The sequence below is a fragment of the Astatotilapia calliptera genome, chromosome 8 (assembly GCF_964374335.1).
Source record: "Astatotilapia calliptera chromosome 8, fAstCal68.1, whole genome shotgun sequence".
In the NCBI taxonomy this organism is placed as follows: domain Eukaryota; kingdom Metazoa; phylum Chordata; class Actinopteri; order Cichliformes; family Cichlidae; genus Astatotilapia; species Astatotilapia calliptera.
In genome coordinates, this window is record NC_137429.1 from 19,795,318 (window position 1) to 19,819,127 (window position 23,810).

At 39.8% G+C, this 23,810-nt stretch overlaps 2 protein-coding genes and 1 long non-coding RNA gene across 6 annotated transcripts in view; 1 reads left to right on the forward strand and 2 right to left on the reverse strand.

Annotated features, from left to right (window-relative positions):
- The window catches only part of mpp2b (MAGUK p55 scaffold protein 2b), a 46,712-nt gene extending 32,546 nt beyond the window's left edge, over nucleotides 1-14,166 (forward strand). For all 4 annotated transcript variants that reach the window (XM_026178911.2, XM_080305184.1, XM_026178912.2 and 1 more), the window contains 10 exons: nucleotides 4,876-5,028; nucleotides 5,260-5,415; nucleotides 6,092-6,319; nucleotides 9,160-9,291; nucleotides 9,375-9,477; nucleotides 10,499-10,567; nucleotides 10,674-10,835; nucleotides 10,975-11,177; nucleotides 11,489-11,617; nucleotides 12,764-14,166. In XM_026178911.2, the coding sequence (XP_026034696.1) occupies nucleotides 4,876-5,028; nucleotides 5,260-5,415; nucleotides 6,092-6,319; nucleotides 9,160-9,291; nucleotides 9,375-9,477; nucleotides 10,499-10,567; nucleotides 10,674-10,835; nucleotides 10,975-11,177; nucleotides 11,489-11,617; nucleotides 12,764-12,940 (1,512 nt within the window). In that variant the 3' untranslated portion in view covers nucleotides 12,941-14,166. The remainder of the gene's footprint in view (nucleotides 1-4,875; nucleotides 5,029-5,259; nucleotides 5,416-6,091; nucleotides 6,320-9,159; nucleotides 9,292-9,374; nucleotides 9,478-10,498; nucleotides 10,568-10,673; nucleotides 10,836-10,974; nucleotides 11,178-11,488; nucleotides 11,618-12,763) is intronic.
- A 4,564-nt stretch (nucleotides 14,167-18,730) lies between these two features.
- On the reverse strand, nucleotides 18,731-20,383 carry LOC145430318 (uncharacterized). Its single transcript, XR_013910795.1, has 3 exons — nucleotides 20,253-20,383; nucleotides 19,934-20,165; nucleotides 18,731-19,805 (listed from the first exon to the last, which is right to left on the reverse strand). It is a non-coding gene; the product is annotated as an uncharacterized LOC145430318 (long non-coding RNA).
- An 884-nt stretch (nucleotides 20,384-21,267) lies between these two features.
- On the reverse strand, nucleotides 21,268-23,810 carry abi3b (ABI family, member 3b). Its single transcript, XM_026177661.2, has 5 exons — nucleotides 23,519-23,810; nucleotides 23,217-23,384; nucleotides 22,855-23,034; nucleotides 22,651-22,718; nucleotides 21,268-22,277 (listed from the first exon to the last, which is right to left on the reverse strand). The coding sequence occupies exons 1-5, from the start codon at nucleotides 23,660-23,662 to the stop codon at nucleotides 21,905-21,907; spliced, it is 933 nt and encodes a 310-aa protein (XP_026033446.2). The 5' UTR covers nucleotides 23,663-23,810; the 3' UTR covers nucleotides 21,268-21,904.

Here is a 23,810-nt window from a genome sequence, read left to right on the forward strand (position 1 = left end):
TCTCTGCACATAACAAAAAATAACAGATAAACATATATTTCTTTTTTTTTTAGAAGTATTAGCATTCCTATTCTTTCAAACCTGTCAGTCATTTAAACAACACACATGAAGGGAACAGCCCACGTATTCTTGATTTATTCAGTGCAGATGGCAGTAGCAACTCTAATGATCACTAAAAACATGAAGTAGATTAGATTAGACATAGATTTAAAATGTATTTATTTATTCAAAAAGCTGTGCTCATAAGAGATGAGACATGTTCCTTATAACTCTCTTTATATTTACTGCATTGAAAATGACTCACTTGCACATTTTGCATAGGCTTGACAAGCTCTCTGTACATTATAATGCCTGTGTGGTTTTCACACACAGAATGTTTTGATGCCTTCTTCTTTCACTGCGAAATGTGACAAAAATATGACTGTGGAATTGGTTGTATCCAGCCTTGGTTTGAGCTGCTGCTCTACTAAACAATCTGCTAGACTTAGCGTTCAGCGTTCATCAGTTTTTAATGAGACTTCCAAAATCTAAAATGTAAAAGGAGAACCTTACACCTTGTGATACTCGCTACTAAAGTATTACAGCAAAGAAGAAACAAGGATGAAAAAGGCTGCCATGCCACTGAAACATCTTTGATTTACTCTACATGCACTCTTCTTTTTTTGTCATCAGTGAAAATAAACATGTTCAGTTTATACAGATTGTGTTTGGATTAAAGAGAGAGAAAATCAGTGTAGTCGTGCCTACAACATCATCCTTTTGTCCAAGAAAATTCAGACATGACTGGCAGTCTTTTTTTTTTTTTTTTTTTTGTCTAGACTGGTAAAATATTTACTGTATCAATAATAGAGCAGGTGCCATCAACAATTCAGTAACTGGATATTTTTCCATAGGCCTGATTTTAGTGACAGTCAGCTGTTTCTCTACGATGCCTTAGTGTGGATCCTTGCATTTCTTCAATCATCACGATGTATACTTGCACATGGGCTGCATGGCTGAATAACCGAGCTGATTTCTCAAAAACTACAAAGTAGTACTCTCCATGCACATGATGAGAGATGCAATTTCTTAGCTGTCCTCATGCAAAACCAGCCCTAGGTCATTCTTATTCAAATGGAGGTACAGGGTATAGCTTTTTGAAGTGAATGGAGCTGAGTGGAAGAGCTGAGTGGTGCCAGACAGTTTTTTTTTCGCAGTTTCATCTCACTACGTCTTCCCCTCCCACTTCTTGCCAAGAGCAGAATTTTTCTCATCCCTTTTTAAAAACCTGGACTTTTTTCCCCAAGCAACAGGAGGATAAGGAAAAAGCTTCCCGTTGTGCACTGCAAAGACATGCAAGAAAAAAGTATGTGTAATTTAAAGTATAGACAGAGAGTTAATTTTTCCTTATATTTGTGCTGCTAAGAGTAAAGTTGAAGTTGTTTCTCTGTCCAGGGAGATGCTCCTTGCATCCTTTCTCTCTCTGTGTCCCTTTCTGTTGCTTCGTTTTTGGTATGCTTTGAGGCATGTTTGTGTGTGTGAGTGCGTGGCAAGAGCATGACCCTGCTATTTGTGCCGAGTGTCTTAGAGACATACAGTCCCAGTGTATTGATGAGCATCCTCATAAAAGATTCATCTGATGCAAGCTGTGAGTCTTGGTGAAGGATTTAAGAAGGATTTCCTGGATGGTGGATTCCCTTTGACTCGTGGTGGATCTATAAACACTTAACGAGCTTTTGCTTGATGTGCTGAGAGACCGAGAAAATGCTAACAGAGAGACGGGGACGATAGAGCGAGTGTTCATGTGTGCACGCTTATGGCACGGTGGCTGCAGTTATGCTAATTGCACAGAACAATGCAATCAGCACAACCCACAGTTCTATAAAGAATCAGAATCATGATTACAGGACATTTAGCAGATATTGATAAGAGGAGCTGAAGCTCGAATATTCAGTTGCAGCGCTTCATTATTATCAGTTTTGTGGTACTGACTCAGCACCTGGCTCTCTATCTAACAGAGTAGTCGGAACTATTAAAGTAGTTAGGGCGACTAAATGAGCCGACGCTTGCTTTGACACTTTCAGCTTTGTACCTCGTGCTATTTAATCTAATTTCTAAGCCGTCACATGCCGCCTGTTCAGACTATTAATGAGACTGCGGCGTCTTGGTAAAACAATGCCACGTGGCTCTGAAATAATGAACCTTGGTACTACTCACAATGGCTTCTGCAAAGTATCTTTCTATAATACAGCAAATCTCTGGCTCTGTGGTTATCCATGACCTCCTGCACCATCAACTTGGCACACAGTGATATATATTGGGACCCTGAAGGTTCTAATCTATATTAGATATTAAGGCATCATTGTGTTGCCCAGCAACCAACCACTAACAGGCTAAATTGACCAATTTTTAGGATCTTTGCACCTGTAACACCTTATAAAATTTTTTTATATTTGAATGATATATGTGATTTAATATGGTGCAATCACATTGCCTGGCAACCACCTAACAACAGATTAATGTAAATGGACCAAACAGTGCTATAGCATGGGATTATTTTAAAATAAGGTCCTCATGTCTCACAAACCTGGCATTCAGTTTATGTTTATTTCTATAGCTGACATAGAGGTCCTGTTGAATTACAGCTGATATCTTAGGCAAAGGCAAGGAAATTGTCTCATGCAGCTTGTAAAATGGCAAAAATGAGAGAGTGAATTTTTACAGACTAATATAATTGTAACACTGCTGCGCCAGCTTTGTTAACTGGTTGTCTTTAGAGCACCAGTGCTCATTAGCCTTGATTGCTGAAAAGCCTAGATAAAGAGTTGTACTACTGGTTACTAGGGGTGGGAGAAAATGTGGATACTTATCAGAGTCTCGGTACACTTCAGCCAAATATGAATATTTTTATTTTAACATGGGCTTGCTCTAAACGGATTATCCATCCATCCATCCATCCTCGAGGATTAACACAGATGGCCAATTTAGAAATATTTGACTTAGAGTCATAAGAGTCCTGACCTACTATGGTGGTGCTTATTAAATGTATGAAGGTCAAATAAAGCGATGCTAACTCACTTGCAGTTGAAGAAAAAGAAAAAGGAGAAACTCTTTTCCTCAGATTACTTTTTATACCCCTCAGCTATAAAAGGCTGGCAGGGTATTGTTGGCCACTGGCTGGGTGGGCAGGCGGCGTTGACACCCAAGTTTGTGAATGTGATAGACGAGGTGAAGTAGGAACTTTAAGTTATTAAGTTACTTAGTTGTTATTTAGTTACTTTTTAAAATAAGCAGTCTGTTACTGTAACCATGCCACTGCATTTTCTTCTTACTTGTTACTTCCGTCCATGACTTCTAGGCATTCTGCTGAGCTCGTGGATATGGTTGCGTTAGCAGGCTTGTTAAGGTCAGTTAGTGAGGTGGCAGAGAGTTTTCATGTGGCAGTATTTGCATCATTTTATGCCAGAGGGATAAAATGTTGCTGCTGTTGCTGCATCTCTGAAACTGCAGCGAATAGCTTTTAGGTCAGCTTGAGTTGTCACTCTGAGGGGAATTAATAGTCCTGCATGCTGGGCATGTGATTGAAGAGGTGCTGCCAATGACAGCTCGCTCTGCAGGTTAAGTCAGGATTTCCAGAAGTAGATGAATGGTAGGATGGACACTGTAACACATAGGTAAGGTCATGGCAATGTTTTCTTTAAAATTTATTTTATTTTATGTGGAAGTTTTCTTGCGTACTCTTATCATTAGGTAATACTATAATCTAAGAGATTGCTTTTTAACTGTGCTGAAATTACTTCTAAAAGGAATGCCACTCATCACCAGAGAATAAATGTGTTATTACTGCAGTTTTCAGAGTAGATGTTTTTCTTCGCTTACACAGATCTGTTTTTTTTGTGTCAATCGCATTGTGTGTATACCAGTTATTCCTACTTCTACTCTCTGCTCATACTATGTTGTTCCTTAAGGTTAGAAAAGAGCTGCGTGCTTGCTCGAATGCCTGAAGATAAAACCTTGTATCCCTCTGTGTGTAGTACCGTGTAGTTAAGTACACAGATTTATGTGTTTGACTGAATATCTGTGGATCTGTTTGTGCGTTTACGTGTAAGTTTCTTGTCCCCCGGCATGGATCCTTCATCTCATCCTCAGCAAACAAACATTTTAGCTGCCAGGGTAGTAGTCAGTCCCACCACACAAATACTCTGTGGGATTGCCTAACAATATGAATCTACAAGCACAGCACCGGTTAGTGTGCAGTTGCCAATTGTGTCACTGTAAATGATTGCATTTGCATTTGGTTTTTGAAAAACAGTCTGCATGTAATTAAGTTCTGTAGCAACTGAATGGTTTGCAGAGCATAGCACGGTGTACCATAGAGAGGTTTAACCTAGAGTCAAGAGTCACATGATAAGTTTGCTCACTCAGAGCCAGAGGTGTGGAGACCTTGTGTACGTCTATCTTTAGCAGCAGGGGAGCGGAAAGTGAAAAATGAATGCTCCCTGAAATATTGATGTCTCACATCATACCTTGAAAAACCTGCAGGGTACATGTTTCTGCTCAACTTGGTGCCTGTAGTTATTTATTTTTATTTTTGTATCATCAACTCACCATTTATGAACACAGGCTGTGCGCTTGTCTCTGCAGGAGCTTGGATTGAGGTTACTTGGTTTTGTTTTGTTTGCTATTGTGCTCTTTGCTACTTCTGCTTTGCTAAATTTGTTGTAACTTGACAAGCTACTTTGCTGCACTCATTAAAAATAAAATAAAGTAGGAGATTGTGTAGTTTTGCTCCATCAGTGGAAAATACACACAACACGTAATAGGAGAGACAGGTAATGGACTGAGATTGGAAGGATAGCCTGGAGTAACATCTGTCTTATATTAATCGAATCCTAGGCTCATGAGCGATTTGAGGAACCCAAGCTTGAAGCTGTGCGTGAGAACAATGTGGAGCTGGTCCAGGACATCCTCAAAGAGCTGAGCCCGCTCGCGAACAGAAGCCAGGCAGCTGATGAACTTGTTCGCATCCTGAAGGAACCCCACTTCCAGGTCTGGAAAACACGACACATCCCTCACATCAAATTTTAATTTGAATAAACCAGCACTTGTCTAGCTTTTTAAGCTTCGTGAAACATGATTTCCCTTACTGGAGCTGCAGTACTTTGTTGCTCTGATGGCAGAGCCTCACTGATGAGAGCAAGACGAGATAATTTTTTGCAGTTTATGTAATGTGTATTACATCTTCATGTGTGATTACATCACCTGTCGGTATGTTCACAGTCCCTCCTGGAGACTCATGATTCTGTGGCATCCAAAAACTATGAGACTCCACCACCGAGCCCCTGTTCATTCATGGACGCAGCCCTCAACAACCAGCCGGTTCCTCCAGACGCAGTCAGGATGGTCGGCATCCGTAAGGTGTCTGGTGAGCACCTGGTAAGTCTGCTCAGTAAAGAAAACCTGCAAAGTGTAATCATTAAGGCTGGATTGAGCCTGACTATAAACTGTAAGCCGATAAAACACCCCAGAGAAGTGGAGGATTTATGCTTTGGGTGGAGCATATGCACTCAGTATAATGAGATTTTTCTCTACCATTGTTAAAAAGAGACAAAAGTCAGATTTATGCGGCATTGTAGCGCTAAATTAGTGTGATTTATGTCCACGGTGAGCAGGCACATACGGATAATTTGATGATAACTTTGCCAGATGCCCTATTGTCTCACTTTCTGCACACAAACTCTCTGCCATCTTTCTCGGATCAACCAATCACAGGTCAGAGGTGACGAGACATTAGTTTAAGATAAAAAAGAAAAATAAGGTGCAATAATAGTGATTCAATGTTAAAGCAAGAAGCCTGAAATATATCTCTTTAAGCCTAAATGTCTTTCTAATATAACAGTAGATATGTTTGCATCTGTTGGCTTCCTAATTTCAGCTCAAGTGATTTTACCATTGGCTTCATCCCTCACAATTAAATTAAACACTCACCCCCACTCGTCTCTTAAACCACTTTACAGTGGAGGACATTGCCAGGCTGTCCCCCTGGGTCTCCTTCTCTAGTTAGCCCGCATGAAAAATAATTATTACACTGAGACTCTGTACATGTGCACAGGGAGTGACTTTTCGAGTAGAGAGCGGCGAGCTGGTGATTGCCAGGATCCTCCACGGTGGCATGATTGACCAGCAAGGTCTGCTTCATGTTGGCGACATCATCAAGGAGGTGAACGGCAAAGAGGTCGGCAACGACCCCAAAGTCCTCCAGGAAATGCTGAAGGACGCAAGCGGCAGCGTTGTACTGAAGATCCTGCCCAGCTACCAGGAGCCGCACACACCTAGACAGGTCGGTCATTTTTAGGAGTGTTTACAAAGCAAACCCGATTCAAGCTTTGCTTCAAATCAAGTTAAATCTGTGCAGTTAAAACTTGTTCTGCAAACTCTGCTGCATCATAGCTGTTGCTCTTTGATCACACATGAAAGATCCCCAAAATACCTAAATGGCACAAACTGGAGCTGGAAATAAATATAAAAAGGACACTTTAATGGAACTTTCTGTGCTCGAAATGCTTTGATCTTCCACATTTAAGCTTCTGTTTTTGTTAAAGTAGAATACATTGTGGAATAAATATTGCATAAAAAGATTCAATTGATTTAAAAGTATACAGTCATTTTCATCAGTAAGCACCACTTAATGTCCTCCCTGGCATCCACCCTGCTATCTATAACCTTGCACGCTGTGCCAGGAATCATTATGTAATACCATAATGGGACTTTTTAGATAACACTGGCTATTTAGCTTTAATATGTGCATTACAGCTTTGTCACTTATCCAAATGCAGAGCAGTTTTCCTGCACCCATGCATAATGGATCTGTAATTGAAATCGTCATGAGCAAGCTAGAGAAAGATCTCACAGGCAGCTTATAACGCAGAGGATCCCCTTCATATGTTTGCCTTTTTTTTCATTATTTCAGATGCCACAGTTGATTGACTATCAAATGTTTGCAGGAAATTGCTTGGTGTAGTGCTTAGTTATTAGTTGATGTCAGTGCTCTCCTCTGGTTATGTTAGCTGATGAGCATTAGCTTTCTAAGAATCAGACTCTGATCAAACTGAAACCCGCTCACCGAGTTTAGTATTGAGGGGAAATTGAAAGGTTATCTTGCCTGGTAAATTTTTGCCAATAGGATGCAAGGATGAGAGGATGCAGTGTACACAACACTGCTACTGATTGGCCTCTGCGAAGAGGAAAAATGCAGTGAATCTTGAGAAGCTGGACTAAATAAATTCTTTATGTCTAACCAACATATACAAGAACATCGTTTATAAGAAAAGAATGGTAAATGGTAAATGGCCTGTATTTGTATAGGTGAAAAAAAATCCAGCTTATATATGAGATTATACTATAAAGATAGTTTGCAGTTAAACTGTTTTTGTGTTCACCACCTACTAGAAATGTATTTTTATAGTCCTTTAGTGTGAAGAAAGCTGTGATTTTACAAAGCTTACGATCTCCTAATTTATTGGTTCAGACATGCATGACAGAATAAACTTTAATATCTTTGGTTTAATTTTCCTCCTGAGGAAAAAGATATATCATGAGGACAAAATTTTAAGACACCTGTTTCTGACTAGATTTGTGTGAAAAAAATGTCTATTTCTGTCTATTTCTTAATTCCGGGATTTAATTAATCAAATACAAGCGATGCTTTGGCCTCAGTGCGTGCATCAGGTTACTGTCACACTAAGACGGGTTTCTCACTCTCATCTTCACACATGCACATTTGTAAAGGACCAATAGTATCACGTTTAAACCACAGATAGCATAAACCAACATGGTGATGTCTGAAACACTCAACTCTATGACTTCAGAAACCAGTGCCTGTCTTTTATACTGTCTGTGAATTAAACTCATTAGGTAAGTTTAATTCCAGGGGTGTGTTTTATTCCAGAACCACGATCTGTTTCTAAACCTAACCTCATTAGTTTTGGTGTAAAAACCAGACCAGCAGCTGAACATGAAAGTAAACAAAACAGCAGGGAGTAAAAGCAAAACAAAACAAACTCCTTGAAAAGACAACAAATCACCATCCCTCCCTTATACACTCTAATGTGTCAAGGCACTGACTTCAAAAGACACCTTGTGCGTATCTTTACGATGGTAGCAGAACCTTACAGAACAGAAGTATTTCACACATTAGGATGATAGCACCCTGCACCAAAAGACAGCGTTCAGTCTGGCAAAATTGCTGAAAGAGGGCCTTCATGTATAAGAGAAATCACCTCCTTTCCATTCAGCACCTCAGAAGAGTCTATCCTCAGGTATAGCTCTTCATGGATTTCAAAAGATGCAGATTTCTTTGTAAGAATACATATCTCCGGCATACATTATGGTCTAAAAGCCTTCGCTTTGTTGAGGGTTTAGTTTTCCTTTTTTCTATGAAAGCTGCCCTACTTAAATACTTAAGAGAAATCTGTGCGCAGGAGACATTAAAGAATGATTGGTTGTGCTCGCACAGTTAAGAGCTGTGTAGGTGGACGCACAGCGTATGTGGTGTCGATGCTACGATTAGAGTTGTACCCAGAAGTCTCAGTGTAATCCAGCTGTCCAGGCCTGGAGCTTGGTTGTAACGCTGGCGACTAAACTCAACTGACAGCTCGCTTTGGCTAAAGGAGAATATGCGTTTGTCCGTCTGTCTGTCGTGTCCTTACAGAGGGAAGGACGCACGCACGCAAAGGCAGTACGGTACAGGATGGCAAAGCCCATTTTATGTTCATGCATCAGTTCAGAAAAGAGACGACGTCAAGCGCAGAGGGGGGAGGAGGGGATGGTTGCCATGGCTACAGATTTTGGCTCTCTCTTTATTTCTCTCTCCCTCTTTTTCTCCATGTTTTTTTTTTTTTTTTTTTTGTCTCAGTCCATCGACTCCTTGTCCTATCAGTGGGGGTTGGGATAGATGGTTTGGTTTATGAGCTGAATCCTGCAGGCTTGAGCTGTCGGAAGAGCGAGCTGGGAGATAGGGAAGGCTTTACATGGGCTAGGGCTGTTTCATATTGATGGACAGTCGGTCATCCAGACCATCTAAGCCGATCACGTGTACACACAGGAAGCATCACGATTCTATATTCGGTGTAAAAGGTTTGACTGACATGTTCCCTCTCTCTAATGTAATTATTCATTCAGGCCTTTGTGAAGTGTCACTTTGATTACGACCCGTCTCATGATAACCTGATTCCATGTAAGGAGGCGGGGCTTAGCTTCAACAGTGGGGACATTCTGCAGATCTTTAACCAGGAGGACCTCAACTGGTGGCAGGTTAGTACAGCCACATGTGCGTATTTTAGTCACATAAGATGTTTCAATTTGTTAGCCGCTTCATGTGCGTTTCCCCTTCGTAGGCCTGTCATATAGAAGGTGGCAGCGCAGGTCTAATTCCAAGCCAGCTACTTGAGGAGAAGAGGAAGGCTTTTGTGAAGAGAGATCTGGAGCTCGCTACTACAGGTACACCTATTAGCGGTATGCAGCAGAGCAGAGAAGCGCTTCTCATTATGCAGATTCGATACAGGCTCCTCACTGCACAAACACCCCGGCAACAAAGCCAACATCTGTTCCTCTCCATATCATACAAGTGCTTCATCTGGCGCTGTTCGCTCATCCTCCTCTCACCTCTTCAGTCTGCTCCTCAGTCAGAGAGCGCTGATCTGGTAATGAGCATCGGAGTGACTCAGGTGGCCTGATCCAATCTGTTGGTTATTAAGCTGCAGGGTCTGACATTCAAGCGCTACCCCTCCTCGACAAGAAGGCTTGATTGAGGAGCGGTGATAAGACAACGGTCCGTAAAATCTGATCAATAATGATCTCTCCTCTCATGAGACGTGGCGTGAAAAGAGGCCGTGTTTCTTTAGATTTGACTGCTCTGCTCTGCTCAGTGGCAACAAAACAGGTGGTGAGTCATAGCCAGCTGCATACCCTTCACTTGTAGAGGAGAGGAAGATGACAGTCCAACTGTACTGCCCTTGGAGCTCAGGAAGGACACAGCTGTCTATCAGCATGTTTTCCACATATACCAGCAGAGAGAGAATGAAACATTTGGAAATTGATACAATAATGTTTATCCACTGATCTATATAGTTGGGACACAATATTTAATAATTAGAACTATAGCTGTTCAGAACAAAGTCACAATTATTTTTTGCCCTACTTTGACAAGGTAAATTTGTCATCAGGATAGTACTGAGTATATGAGTACTCGTGATTCCAAGTATTACTTTCCTTCTAGAAGATACTCTCTCCTATGCCAAATAATCTGCCGCACAGACGGTCAGCAGATCGTGCAGTCACAGGTGTCCCTGGCAGCAGATTGGTTGTATGCAACTAATTAGTATTGGCGCACAGTGCCATCTAGTGGTCTCTGTAAAACCCTCCCATGCTTTACATTTTCATCAGCTCTTGGAGTGTTTTCAGAAGTATTTTGTTAAGTGGTTGAAGGTTTGATGTTGCTTTTCTCTCTGCTCTGTCTCAGGTCCTCTTTGTGCAGGAGTGGTGGGTAAGAAGAAGAAAAAGATGATGTATTTGACCACCAAGAATGCAGGTAACTTTATATGAGCTTTGGGCAAAATGATCCACTACCTTGTGATTTTTTTATTTTATTTTATTTTTTCTTGTCTCAGTTTGACTTATTATTACTTCCTGATCAGAATTTGATCGTCATGAGTTGCGGATCTACGAGGAGGTTGCCAAAGTCCCGCCCTTCAGGAGGAAGACTCTGGTTCTGATCGGAGCTCAGGGTGTCGGCCGTCGTAGCCTGAAGAACAAACTGCTGGTGTCAGATCCCCAACGCTATGGCACCACAATCCCCTGTGAGTAAAGCTATCATCACACGACGCCATACTCACCAGTAAAAGCACAAGCAGGTTTTTGTTGTAGCTGAAGTTGAACCTTTAGTGCAGATCAGTTTAAAAAAAACCAAAGATGTTTCTGTTTATTGCAATGACCCAGTCACCTCTAGAAAACCAAAGGTGGATGAGAGAGATGGCCAGATGTACTCCTTTATGAGCCGCAGCGAAATGGAATGTGACATCAAAAACGGGCGTTTCCTGGAGCACGGCGAGTATGACGGGAACCTGTATGGCACAAAGATCAGCTCCATACACGATGTGATAGAAACAGGAAAGATCTGCATCCTGGATGTTAACCCACAGGTAGAGGAAACAGCTTTACCTTCTTTATTTGGTTACACTTTAATTTCTCCAGGATAGAACAGCTTGTGGCTGCTGAATTGCTTTCAGTCTTTTCATCAATGTTTATCCAAGAGGATCTCTTAATGATCTGCATCCACTCAGATAATTATTTTTACACATCTTATTAACTAAGTCAGAGGAAGACGCTGCAGGTGTTTTTTTAATGGGATTCTTAGCTTTTCTATTGGATTTGTTTGAGTGTTTTTGCTCATTTGCGGCAAAGGGATGCAGTGATTGTAAAACATCTGTACTGTTTCTGCTTTTCTCTTAAGGCTATTAAAGTCCTGCGGACATCTGAATTCCTGCCCTACGTTGTGTTCATCGAAGCCCCAGACTTTGAGGTCCTCAAAGCTATGAATAGGTCGGCAATTGAGTCAGGAGTTGTCACAAAACAGTTAACAGTAAGTCTGTGCTTTCATTCGTTCTCTACCAAGATCATTAGAGGCCCACAGTAACAAATGAGATGTAGCTGTTGGCTCTATGGTTTGATGCGACCCCTGTGTTGCTGGAAACAGCTCATATCAGTTACTCTGGTGGAGCATTCAAGATCTGACAACATCTGAACCAAAACATTTGATGTGTTCCGGTAATTTTTTGCGCAATGTAGAAATATATATTTAAACTTGTAGCAAAAGTCTTTGCACATTTCCACCCCAAAACACATGTTATTATTTATTTAGTTAAGTTATTTCTTATTTAAACTGACTTTAATGCTTTCTTTATGTGCTCCTTTGGTGCACTCGCTTCCACTGCCGCTGGTATATTTAAATTGCTCACCTGAAGTCCTGACAGGTTCTAAACATTTGAACTGTGTGTGCTGCAATTTCACTTTGGACCTATAATTTGTTCAGAAAGCAAACATCACACTCTGTATCAAATGAATCCTTCATGTTAACAGAGATCATATCTCAAACCTCAGTCTTCGATTGAGTGTCCGACCCTGAAGGCAGGTTGCCTGAGGTCAGGAGAAACACACCAAGGACACTTGTCATTTTGTGCGAGCACATTTGTCCTCCAGGGTCAGGTCATCAGTGCAGAGGAAGTATCTGAAGCAGGACATGCAGCAGAAACTGTGGTTCACACTGTTCACACAGCAGGAGTTTTCTTCACAATCATTGGTCATTGCCCACTCTACTCACCAGATTGAGACTCTTGTGACTGTCTGCTCTGACAAAATAAAATTTTAGTTGAAAAGTAGCTGTTTGGACACACCTGCATCACACACCAAAATGGGGAAAAGGTCGTAGCATGATTTCCAGAGAGCACTTTAGAAATAGAAACCTCGCTGGAAGCAGCCCAAAGAGGTGACCTTTAAGGAGAAACCGATCAAATTGACTTGAATCAGGTAGAGTTGTAAAAACTTTTTGACCATGACTTGTTGTTGCATGGATTTTTGCAGTTTGAAAAATATATATTGGATTTGCTCGCTGTGGGTCGTGAAAGTTCTCTGGTTTCTTAACATTATGTCCACTCCCTTGGTGTCAGTAGCTTTAACAGTGTTTACAATTCTGTCCTTAAAGCACTTCTCCCTGACACACTCCTTTCAGGACTCAGAACTAAAGAGGACGGTGGATGAGAGTGAGCGCATCAAGAGAGCCTATGGACATTACTTTGACCTTTGCATCATAAACGACGGCCTGGAGGCGGCGTTCCGAAGTCTACGGCTTGCGCTGGAGAAACTGTCGACAGAGCACCAGTGGGTGCCTGTCAGCTGGGTTTTCTGATAGTCACCGAGAGCTCGCCAGCAAGGTGCCAAGGTCACAGGCCAAAGGTTGAGGGACGATACATCACTGGTAGCTCCAGAGGGGGGGTGGGGTGGGTTGTTTCCACATGCAGCTATTGGTGGCAGAGGCGTGTGGTGAAGAAGCGGATACACTGCAGAAGACCAGCCTCATGTAGAGCATTGTTTTTTGTACAAAGTTAGTGTTCCTCTGTTGAGCCTAAGGTCAAGTTGTACTTTATTTGTCAGAACTGGAATAAAGCTCTATTGATGTTTGTAAAGAAGGACTTAGAGGTAATTATGAGGTTCAGTGCAATAGTGCGAGTGAGTGTGCGTGTGTTATCATAAATGTGGATATAGACTTAGAGTAATCCATATGTTTTGCAAGTAACAGTGCTATGTTGGAGGTTTTCCTTGAAGGACATTTAACGTTTTAGCCTTTGAATCTTAAATACTTTATGTAGTGTAATGTTTACATTGGATCGGTAGGACAGATTGGTTAAGGATAAAAGATACCAAATGTCATATTTGTATCAAATTCTCTATATTTTATTTGATCATACAGTATGATTGTATGTGTTCAGAACTGTGCGTAATCTCGTTTGTGTCCACAGATTTGAAAACTGAACAGCAATAGATCATTTTGAAGATACATGCAATACACACGAGATACCCTAATGTGCACACACACACTCTCATATATATATATATGTATATGTATACAGAAACAGAGTGAGACCTTCTGCAGTATTCCTGAAGTCTCAGTTTGTTTTATTTGCTTTTCAATGTTGAATACGTTGAACATTTCCTGTCCCGTGCTGGTAAAGCTCTAGTTTGTTTGACAGTTAAAGGATCCAGCCAGTGGATCACAGCGTGTCACTTCTGTCTGCTTGATTCTGTCGGACTTGTATTTGTAGCACTGAGAACACTTAAGCTCTATTAAGAAAAAGAAAGAAAAATACCTGACGAAGTAGCCTACAGTATGCACTGATTGTGTAATGAAGGCGAACGTGTAACCTAACATTGCTGGTTGGCTAGTTGATGGAAGTTTTTTTGTTATTTTGATGTACAAACAGTAAAAATATTTATCAGTGGCTTCGATTTAATGCTTACTTTTGCCTTAACATGGTTGAAAAGCCAAGGAAACGCTATATTTTTTCATCATGTAACATTTCACTTCTATCACTGTACATGTTACTCAGAAAATTAAAAAAAAATTCTGGCAACGTATTCATTGTTTATGTTATTTTTCCTTCAACCTGTACGTACTGTATTATAATAAAGAGTATATAATGCAACATATAGAAATACATGGTGCTTTTATGGTTCTACCAGGGATCTACTACACTGTAGTCTGAATCTTCCTGTAACGACTATTAAAAATTGAAATAGAGAATATGCATAGTGCATAATCATTTTTAAACTTCAAGTTATATTCAATAAAAGAGAAAACAACACTGTTTTAAATGCATATATGAGACATAATACATTCTGCTGTTGTTGACAGTTCAAGTCGAGTGTAATCTGTGTGACCTCTGAGGATTTGGGTGAGCAGAATTATTGCCCGAGGATGATGGGGTTGGTTGTTGATGTCCAGTTGGTGTTGTCCAGTAATGAGGTGCCAGAGGCAGCATTATTGGATACATGTCATAGGCAGGCGGTGGGCTACTTGGGCAGACACCTATGAGCCTGGGATCAAACTGTAGGAAAGTAGAGTTCAAAGTTAGACTGTCCGTACACAGTTCAGTTTGAATTTATGGCACAGTGTTTAATTGCATTGCCTGTAAAGCTTTTTCCCAGCTTTTCCCAACACTCAGTAAGCTTTAGATTAGTTCAATCACTGGAAACATCTGGAAATGGGAAACGATTGTGTGCAGCCAAGAAGCAGTTCTGTACACAAGCTTGTTTTATGTTTTAGTTTTTGCAGTGATTAAGCCAACATAAATAAACCAGCGGTTCACTGGTGAGTTTAACAGCAACTGCTAAATGAGCCTTATTGCTTTATTTTGCCAGACTCAGACTGTTTTCCCTGCAGTCTTTGTGCTAAGGCTAAGCTAACTGGAAAAGCTTTGTGTTTTCAAAATAAAGATAAAAATTATGTTGGTTTTCTTACTAGTTTGTAGGTTTGAAATTAATAACCAGTGCTGTGTGAAAAGTGTTTTTTCTCTTGAAGACATTGCGGTCCTTTCAAGATAATGCGGGCTGGAATTTAATCATTTCATTAATTTATTTTTTCTGCAATTCAAATCTCTGTAGGACAAATCTGTTTGTTTTTTTCATTTATCATTTGCTCATGCGGGCATATCCATCACATAGATGTGCACCACAAAGGCTTACATGCACTATATGAACAAAGTAATGGGGCACCTAGATATTACATCTCAGCCATGGTCATCCATGCCATTAAGCTCAATTTCATCATGTGCCTCAGCATTCAGCAACCTCCTAAACTTTATATGGTCTGCCATTTGCTGCATAAATTTTTTTGGTTCCCACATGCTTCTACTTTGCATTTGATAAGGGAAACATATAGGTGGGAAAACATTCACATTCACTTGTAATGGTGGCATCTTGGGATGGTGGGATGCCTTGAAAGTTTGGAAAGAAGGCAAGTGGACTTCTTTTTGGTTTGTGAAAAGGCTAACTCAAACAACTAATGGAGAGTCCCAGGTATTTAACCTTGGAGGTAGCCCTCATTGAGCCATGATTAATCATCTGAGTCGTTAGGGTCATATATACTTTGTTTTGCATCGTAACGACTCAGATGATTAATAGTAGGTCAACAACCTCCCAGGCCACCTCCAAGGAGACACACCCCACTAGAGAGTAAATACTCCATCTGCTGTTTTAGAACTGAAGAAGCCTCTTGGATGAAAGGTGAAATGTCTTCACAAATCAAAGAAAAGAAGCCCAGTTTCTTTCTTTTTAGTCACTCAAGACTACCATTAGTAGTCTGTGTGAATCTACACAGGCTTAATAATGGAACTCTAGTTCTGTCTGTTACTTTTTACCAGGTTTCACCACTGGAGACAGATCCATCCTTTAGGCTCATAGCTCAAATCTATGTGCAATGTGAATCAGAACCTAGCTATAGAATTTGGTCACGCACCAGTGAGTATGGTGGTGGGAAATCCACTGTGCTGTAGCGAGGAGGATCATAACGTGTGTCCACTTCTGCCTGATCCGCCGGCAAAGAAATGGGTGATGAAGAATTGGTGTCATCTTGCATCGGTATGGTGACATTAAATTCTGCTCTTTTCTTTTTTGCATGGATATAGAAGCAGAATAGTATACCAGCTACGGCAAGGACTAAGACTGGGAACCTGGGAACACATTCATACCATTTTAAGATTTAATAATCGGCAATCCCCTTTGTTTATAGAGATTTTATCTTGACAAAACAAAACAACTCACATATATTGAAGGATATTCACCGCCTCAGTCATTGCTGGAATTGGGTCCATCTGCAGGGATTACTGCAAGAAAAAAGAAAGCCTTTTAAAGACGTCCAGTGCAGGAAAAGACTTACTGCTTCTCCGTGCTTCTTACTGAATTCAATTCAATATTAGCGACAAAACCCAACAACAGTTGCCTCGAGGCACTTTACTTTGCAAAGTGAACCAGAGAAAACCCCAACAATCATATGACTCCCTATAACTAAGCATTTTGGAGACAGTGGGAAGGAAAAAAGCTCCACACCACAATCCACTCATGTCAAATACAGACTTTCATTAACTGTGATAAATCCTTGAAATAACAATCATTCATGATTTAATCTGTATTTACTTGGTAAAAGAAATACATAAATAAAAAAATGTATAATGTCCGTGCTACTCTACATGATAATAAAACAATAGGAAGGTCTTCCTAACATAAATCATAGAGATAAAGCTAACAAAAAGCATAGCATCATAACGTAATGATGTGTCTCCCTTTACATAATGCTTTATGTGAGCATATAGGAACAGTTACTATATGAGACTTGAAGTACTGACTTTAAGTTGAAGGTCTACCTGTAGTCACTCTATTATTGATGTGTTTGTCAGCAGCCTATAGAAGAAGCAGACAGTATCTCCCTTTGTGCTGCACTGAGTTTTAACAGATCGCACCTGTCATCCCATAAAAATGACACTTAGTACAACTGTAGGTAAAAAAAAATAAAAACAAAGTTGATTTTACAGAATTTTTACATATGACACACCAATATGAAAACTTGATTTTAAGCCTCATTCTAATATTATAGTAGCATGAGCTTACCGTATTTCAAAATGCAAACATACAGAAAGTGTCATGACCTGTCGCTTGTTATAAAAGATAATATGTCACTTAGGGAGGTGCAGTGTGAAGAGCTTTTACTGCAATATGGTCTTTCTTAAAGACACAGCAACACAGGACTGAATAAAACCATTGTAAATTAAAGCTTTTAACCGCCATTTATAAACCTGTCATATCTTATACAGGAATACATATTTTTAATGGTGCAATGCATCGTGGTCATAGTGTTTCCCTTCACATAGCTATCACAGATAATCTAAGATATCCTCATACAATTAATTTATGGTTTCTCATCATTTTTATGCAATAAATAAATAAATAAATAAATGTTAGAAAGACTGTTACTTCTAACACAATACATTTTGCAGTATTGAGAGGAAAATTCTGTTTGCATAGATGATGTTTACCATTTACTAATATCATTCTAACGCCAAAAAACCCACACATGAACAGGTGAGTCTGTAATACTTTGAGTCCTCCATGTCTTATCACTTAAAAGAGTCTAAAAAACAATTTTTTTGTAGATATGTGATATTTACAAATTTGGAAGCAATCAAAATATTTAGATGATTGAAATACCTGAAAATTGTAACTGACCAATATCCTTGCCAGACTGATTGCCCAATCCCTCTGTTGGAATATATTAGTTTTATTTGTAGTGTTTACATGTTAACACCTGTTAAATGACATTATCTGGTTTTCTTTTAATCCCTTTTTCTTGTGGCGGTTGAACTATTAAATGCAAGAGATGTGGACTGTGACATACCAAGTGATGGCCCGTCGTGGCAGATGAACAGGAGCCATTTATCTTAAATATGTCATCTAGGAAGTGACATTCAAAATTTTCTGGGGGAGCAACAGATGTTTAAAAACCCCATTAACCAGAAATCAGTGATGTGAACAACATAAACCTCGCTCAGCAGTAGAATGACAGTTAGTGGTGCCGCGCTAAAATCTCTGGCTTTAGAGACAGCTCCTGCTTATAAAGAAATGTAATCACAATAATGATAATAAAAATTGTAAAATACTATCCAAGAGTAACAAAGTGCATCACTCAAATGCACAATATTGAAAAAATACAAAAGCTTGAAGACCAAAAAAAATTATTTTAACTAAAAATATAAATTAGGGAAATATTTCACATATTCTGAGAATATCTCATTCTAGATAATAATAATAATAATAATAATAATAACGTAAATGCATGAGTTTGTTGTGCATTTTTTAATGGGAGCTGTTTTGTCTCTGTCTAAATTTGCTTGGTCGTAACATGTAGGACTTATTCGACTGTAGACCCCTGAGTAACCTGATAAATTACTGCTGAGTGGAGAGCAAAGTGATCACCATCAGAAACAAAAAGCTTAAAATTAGTCAGAAACATTTAAACCACTGTACACCCTGATAGAACAAAGAATGTGTATTAAATATCACTGTATTAAAAGCTGAACGTCAGGTACAAAGGTGGAGCCATGTCAGCTGTTAATAAGATAATTATTAACTTAATTATTAAGATGATGTGTTTTTTTTTCTCAAAGATTTATTTATTGCTTTTCCAACAACATTTTAACCAACAGGAAGACAGACTTCAAATAAAATAGAGGAGGAAATTAATAAAAAGAATTGAGTGTATAATAATGTATGTACATCGTGTATGAACAGTGTTGGGGAAACACATAGATATAGTTACACATACTCTCCCATGTAGATCATTCAGATATTATTCCAGAAAAAAAAATTATATATAGATAAGTAAAATAAAATAAAACAAAGCAAAACAACCCCCCCCCCCCAAAAAAGAAATAAATAAATAAAATAAACAGAAAAAACAAGGGGAAGAGACAGTGCTCCATAACACAGTGAGACAATAGGTTTAAGTGCATTATTCCAGGGCTTCGGGCTGAAGTTTAGTCCAAGGGTGTCAAGTTAGTTAGAGAGGCAACAACCTAACGGTTGCAACAATAAGCTGTGTCCTCTTCAGTTCCAGTCCATTTAATAAGATGATGTGTAACTCAAATAGAAACACTCTCAGTACTGTGATGCTGTCTGTGAATATTGCTCTGTCATAATGCCTTGACTTTTATATATGTACGTATATAAATTAAACAGTCATCCTTGGTCTTCCTTTGAAAAACATCAGGTCAGTTTTTTTAAATGTGAATTTGTTGTGAAGCAGGATTATTACAATTAAACAGCAAAAACAAAAAAAAACTACAAGAAAACTTTTCACCAAAACATATTTTACGTGTAAGTGCATTAGTGCATTTGAGCAAATTCGAAATGAACTATGTCAATACAGGATTCTTTCTCCCACAATGTGGAATTACAACATTTAATCTAAAACAGATACCGAATGTCCCGAATGAAACTTATGACCACATACATGCTCATATTTTGGAAAGGATGGAAGAAGGCATAAATGGTTATGGGCTGAGTTAAGGTGATGATGGTGAACTGATGTAGGGTGGTGGTGCTGGTAGTAGTAGTGATGGTAGTGATGGTAGTGGTGGTGGCGGCGCTGGTGACTGGTTGAGGCAGGGTGGTGGGTTGATGTAGGGTGGTGGTGAAGGTGGGTTGATGTAGGGTGGTGGTTCAAGCTGAAAAACAGGACACATTTGATGAAGGAGCGTGCTTATTACTGGATTAAGAATAGACTCAGTGAGCAACATGAGCATCATCATTGTCATCATCATCATCATGACGTCATAAATGCATGAATACTTACTATGTATGGAGGAGGAGGACTGTCATTTCTTAAGTTGTACACAGGAGGCTGAAAATACAGTTCGTAAATGTGAATTACTTCCTCCTCGTCCCGCTGCTGCTCGTCCAGTATAGGGATCGTGTACACAGCGGGAGAATTATTGTGACTAGGTGAGCAGTATTGTCCTGGTTCTCTATTATAAGTTAGGCAACAAAATATGCACACAAGGACGAGGACAATCAACCCAGGAACCCTGGGAAGAGAAAGGCAACGTAATCATTAACTAACATTAATAAAATGAGGTGTTTGTATCAATCTTGCCCTGGAAAGAAATACTTACAAAAAAATAAGAAAGTCCATCAGATTTTTCTTTAAACCTAAGTAAGGTTTAAGAAAAAAGAGCACTTGTCAAAAAATAAATACATTTTCAATCTCATTTTTAACTTTATGAACTTAACTCTTCTTTATGGATGTTATGCAATCAGGTGTTCACTATCTAAGTGTTACTAAGGAGAGGTTCAAAGGTAGATTTTTATCTTCTTCTACTGTCAGACTACAACAAAAAAGAAACCTGGAAATACTTTATATAATATGGCCTACAACTTAAGGTATAATTTCCCTGTAACTACAAGGAATTTAATGTATTTTACTTAAAATTACAATGAAATACATTTACCTACAAATACTTAAAGCTGGGTACAGGAAGCACTCATTTCCTGTATTTAGAAAGTTATGTTTAAACAGTGATGACTTGGCTCTATCATTATATGGTCACATAGGCATGTAAAAGAACAGCTGACTTAGAGAACATCCATCATGCACATCAACATATTGAGTATTAAATAAAAATGTAAAAAGGCAATTCAACGCCCCATGAAATAAGGCGTGAGTATAGTGTTTGCTATTCCACAAAATGACAATGAAATTTTACACTACTTTAAATTACTTATGCAGTACATACATTTATTTACCGTAACATTTATTTACCGTAACATTTATTTACCGTAACATTTATTTACCGTAACATTTATTTACCATATAATTTCTTTGTTTCCTGTAAAAACCTGAGTTGTTGCCCGCCTATTTTATTCTGTTATTCCTACCTTTAAGCATTTGAAGCTTGATATAATTACATTATGATTTAAAATAAAAAACACTGATTTAGTTACAGGAGAATTACACCTTAGTCACAGCACATATTATAAACTCTTGGCGAAGGTTGTTTAAGGTAAAGCTAATCAACATTTACGTTAAAACTTCATTTAACACAAACGTTTAATTGTTGCTAACACACTTTATATCACACCTCGGTACAAAATTAAACCTCAACAAAATTTGGATCAAACAAAGTGGAGGACAATTACAAAACATTTATTTTTCATTTTGAATGACATGTAATGACACAGGCTGAGTGTGGCTTCTCCTCGTGATATGGGCCTCGCTAAACAAAATCCATTACTAATAGATTCATCAAATTATTTCCATTTTTAAAATAAAGCTTACCTTCAGCTATATGTAGGTTAAGCAGAATGTTGACTTATATCAATGTACAGCCTTGTTTAAGAAGCAGAAATCACCTAGATTGGAGCTATTGACGCAACTTATCATCAGTTATGCTCTTGCTACACAGTATATTGACAGCTGCGCTGGGCTAAAGTCCACTGCCATTAAAGGTAACAATATGCAGGTGTAATAAGGAAAGGAAATCACATTTTGGGGTGGGGGGGATAAGCAGACAAGGGAGAGCAAGAATCCCTGTTTCAGCTTGTTTTTAAGGAATGCAGTCGAGGTGTTGTTGAGACATGTTGGAGGAATCTGTAGAGCGGCTGTCTGTACCAACAGAACTGCCATTCAACAGGCCGTAAACCACTGCAAGCTCTCAAGCTAAAAAACGAAACAAAATGAATGTTGATCTCACGTCCTTGTTCACAGTCTGAGTAACTGCAAGTAATATGAGAAGTTATTCTACCAAGTACAAGACACACTGTAATGTTACAGTCTTAGGGGAGGTGGGGGCGGCGGTGGCGGCACATTAACAGAGGTGCCAGTGTTGAGATGTGGTGCTGACAGAAGAGGAGGCGGAGGAGGAAGAGGGGAACCTGCAGATACGGGACGAGGTGGCGACGGGAAGGTGCTTGACGGGCTTATAGCTGGTGGAGGGGGAGGTGAAGGGGGAGGCGGGGGGAGATCTGTGAGCGAGGGGAAGGTGGGCGGAGGGGGGAGGTCAGTGTCCATGGAGAAAGAGGGAGGCGGCGGGGGAGCAGGCAGGTCGGGGTCCAAACAGGCTGAAGAGGCCGGAGGAGGAGGAGGCAGGCTGTTGTTGGTGGGGACTGAGGGTGGTGGCACAGCGATGCCGTGACTGGAGCTGTAGACAAGACATAAACACCATGAGCACTACTGATAACCTGACAGCGAAACTGTGTTTTATAATGGAACAGTCCACATTTGTGAAATAAAGACATTTAGAAGAAGTTGGAAACATGAACGCCACTCATGACCATGAAGGAGACTAGTGCTGGTGCACTGGTGCTCACAGAGACCACTCACACTCACACCCAGGACCTCACAGTGAACCCAGGACATTACTGCTGTGATGTGACAGTGCTAACGACCCCACAAACATACCACCTTTTTCCATATCATAATAGTTAATTTTCATTAAGTTAAGGGTGTTAATTAAAACAATTATGTCAGTGTTTCCATAAAAAACTAGCCACAAAGAGGAAGGGTCTACGTACAAAGAGGTGTCTGCAGCGCTCTGTATGCTGTCTGCAGTTCCTGCTCTCTTTCTGGGCGCTTCAGTGACCTGTGGAGTGAAGAAAAATGAAGGCCACAGAACTTCTCCACATATAACATGTACCATACCGGGAAAACAAAGATGATTTTTCTATAAAGCTTTCATCTAATAAGAAGGAAGACAAGCCTATCAGATTTTTCTTTACCTGAAAACTGTGTCCTATGTTGTCCAGTGTGAAGTACGAGATTGGCTCCCTTGAGTAGGCTTCCTTAGGCTCCTTGCCTGAAGCTGGTGGGGTCATAGGCTTGGAAAAAGTCTTATTTTTGGGGGTAGTGAACACACCGATCTCTCTCCTGGCCACCTTTTCACAGTGGATAGCTGCATCCTGCAAAGCACAGTGGAAACAGCTTCAGTCAGAAAGATGCAAAAACTCTCAATCACATCACTTGTTCCCCTGAGAACCTCTGACAAAGTTACTCTGTGGCTTTAAGCAGAAATGTTACATTGTAAATGACCAGTTTCACATACATGCAGCTAGCACTGTACTAAAAATATATGGCTATTTACCAGTGACAGCAGGTTGATGGAGGACTCCATGTCTTTAATCTGCCTGGCCTGTAAGTCCAGCAGTCTCAGCACAGAGCTGGCCACATTGTTAATCTGATAGGTCACACTGGCCAGCGACTGGTTCACCAAAACCTTGATCTCTTCAACCGCCTTGGATTGATCTTCTGCCTGAATTGTTTAAAAATTAATTAAAATGAAGATGATGATGATGATTATAAAAGATCTAAACATGCAAACCTATGAAAACTGTTTTGTTTATATAGCCCTTGTGGCCCTTTTTTGGGAGTGGGGGCATTACTCACCTGAACATAATTGTTATCGCAGTAATCTGCCACTCGGTGGAGGTTGCTGCAGTTATCAACAAGGTCCTTCCTGGCAGCCGGCGCCTCTTGTAATATCTGAGTAATAAGTTCCGAACAATTCTTTTCCTCCGTCATTTCTCCCATGGGTGTCGCTGAAAAAAAGCCTCGTAAAACCTTTAAGTGTACTTGTTAGTATCTGATGAAGATGGAAAAAGTTTTCTGGAAAGAGGCAGCCGAGGCTGGGGAATGTGAGGTCGGTGGGGAACGCGGAAAAATACTGCAGGGTACAGAA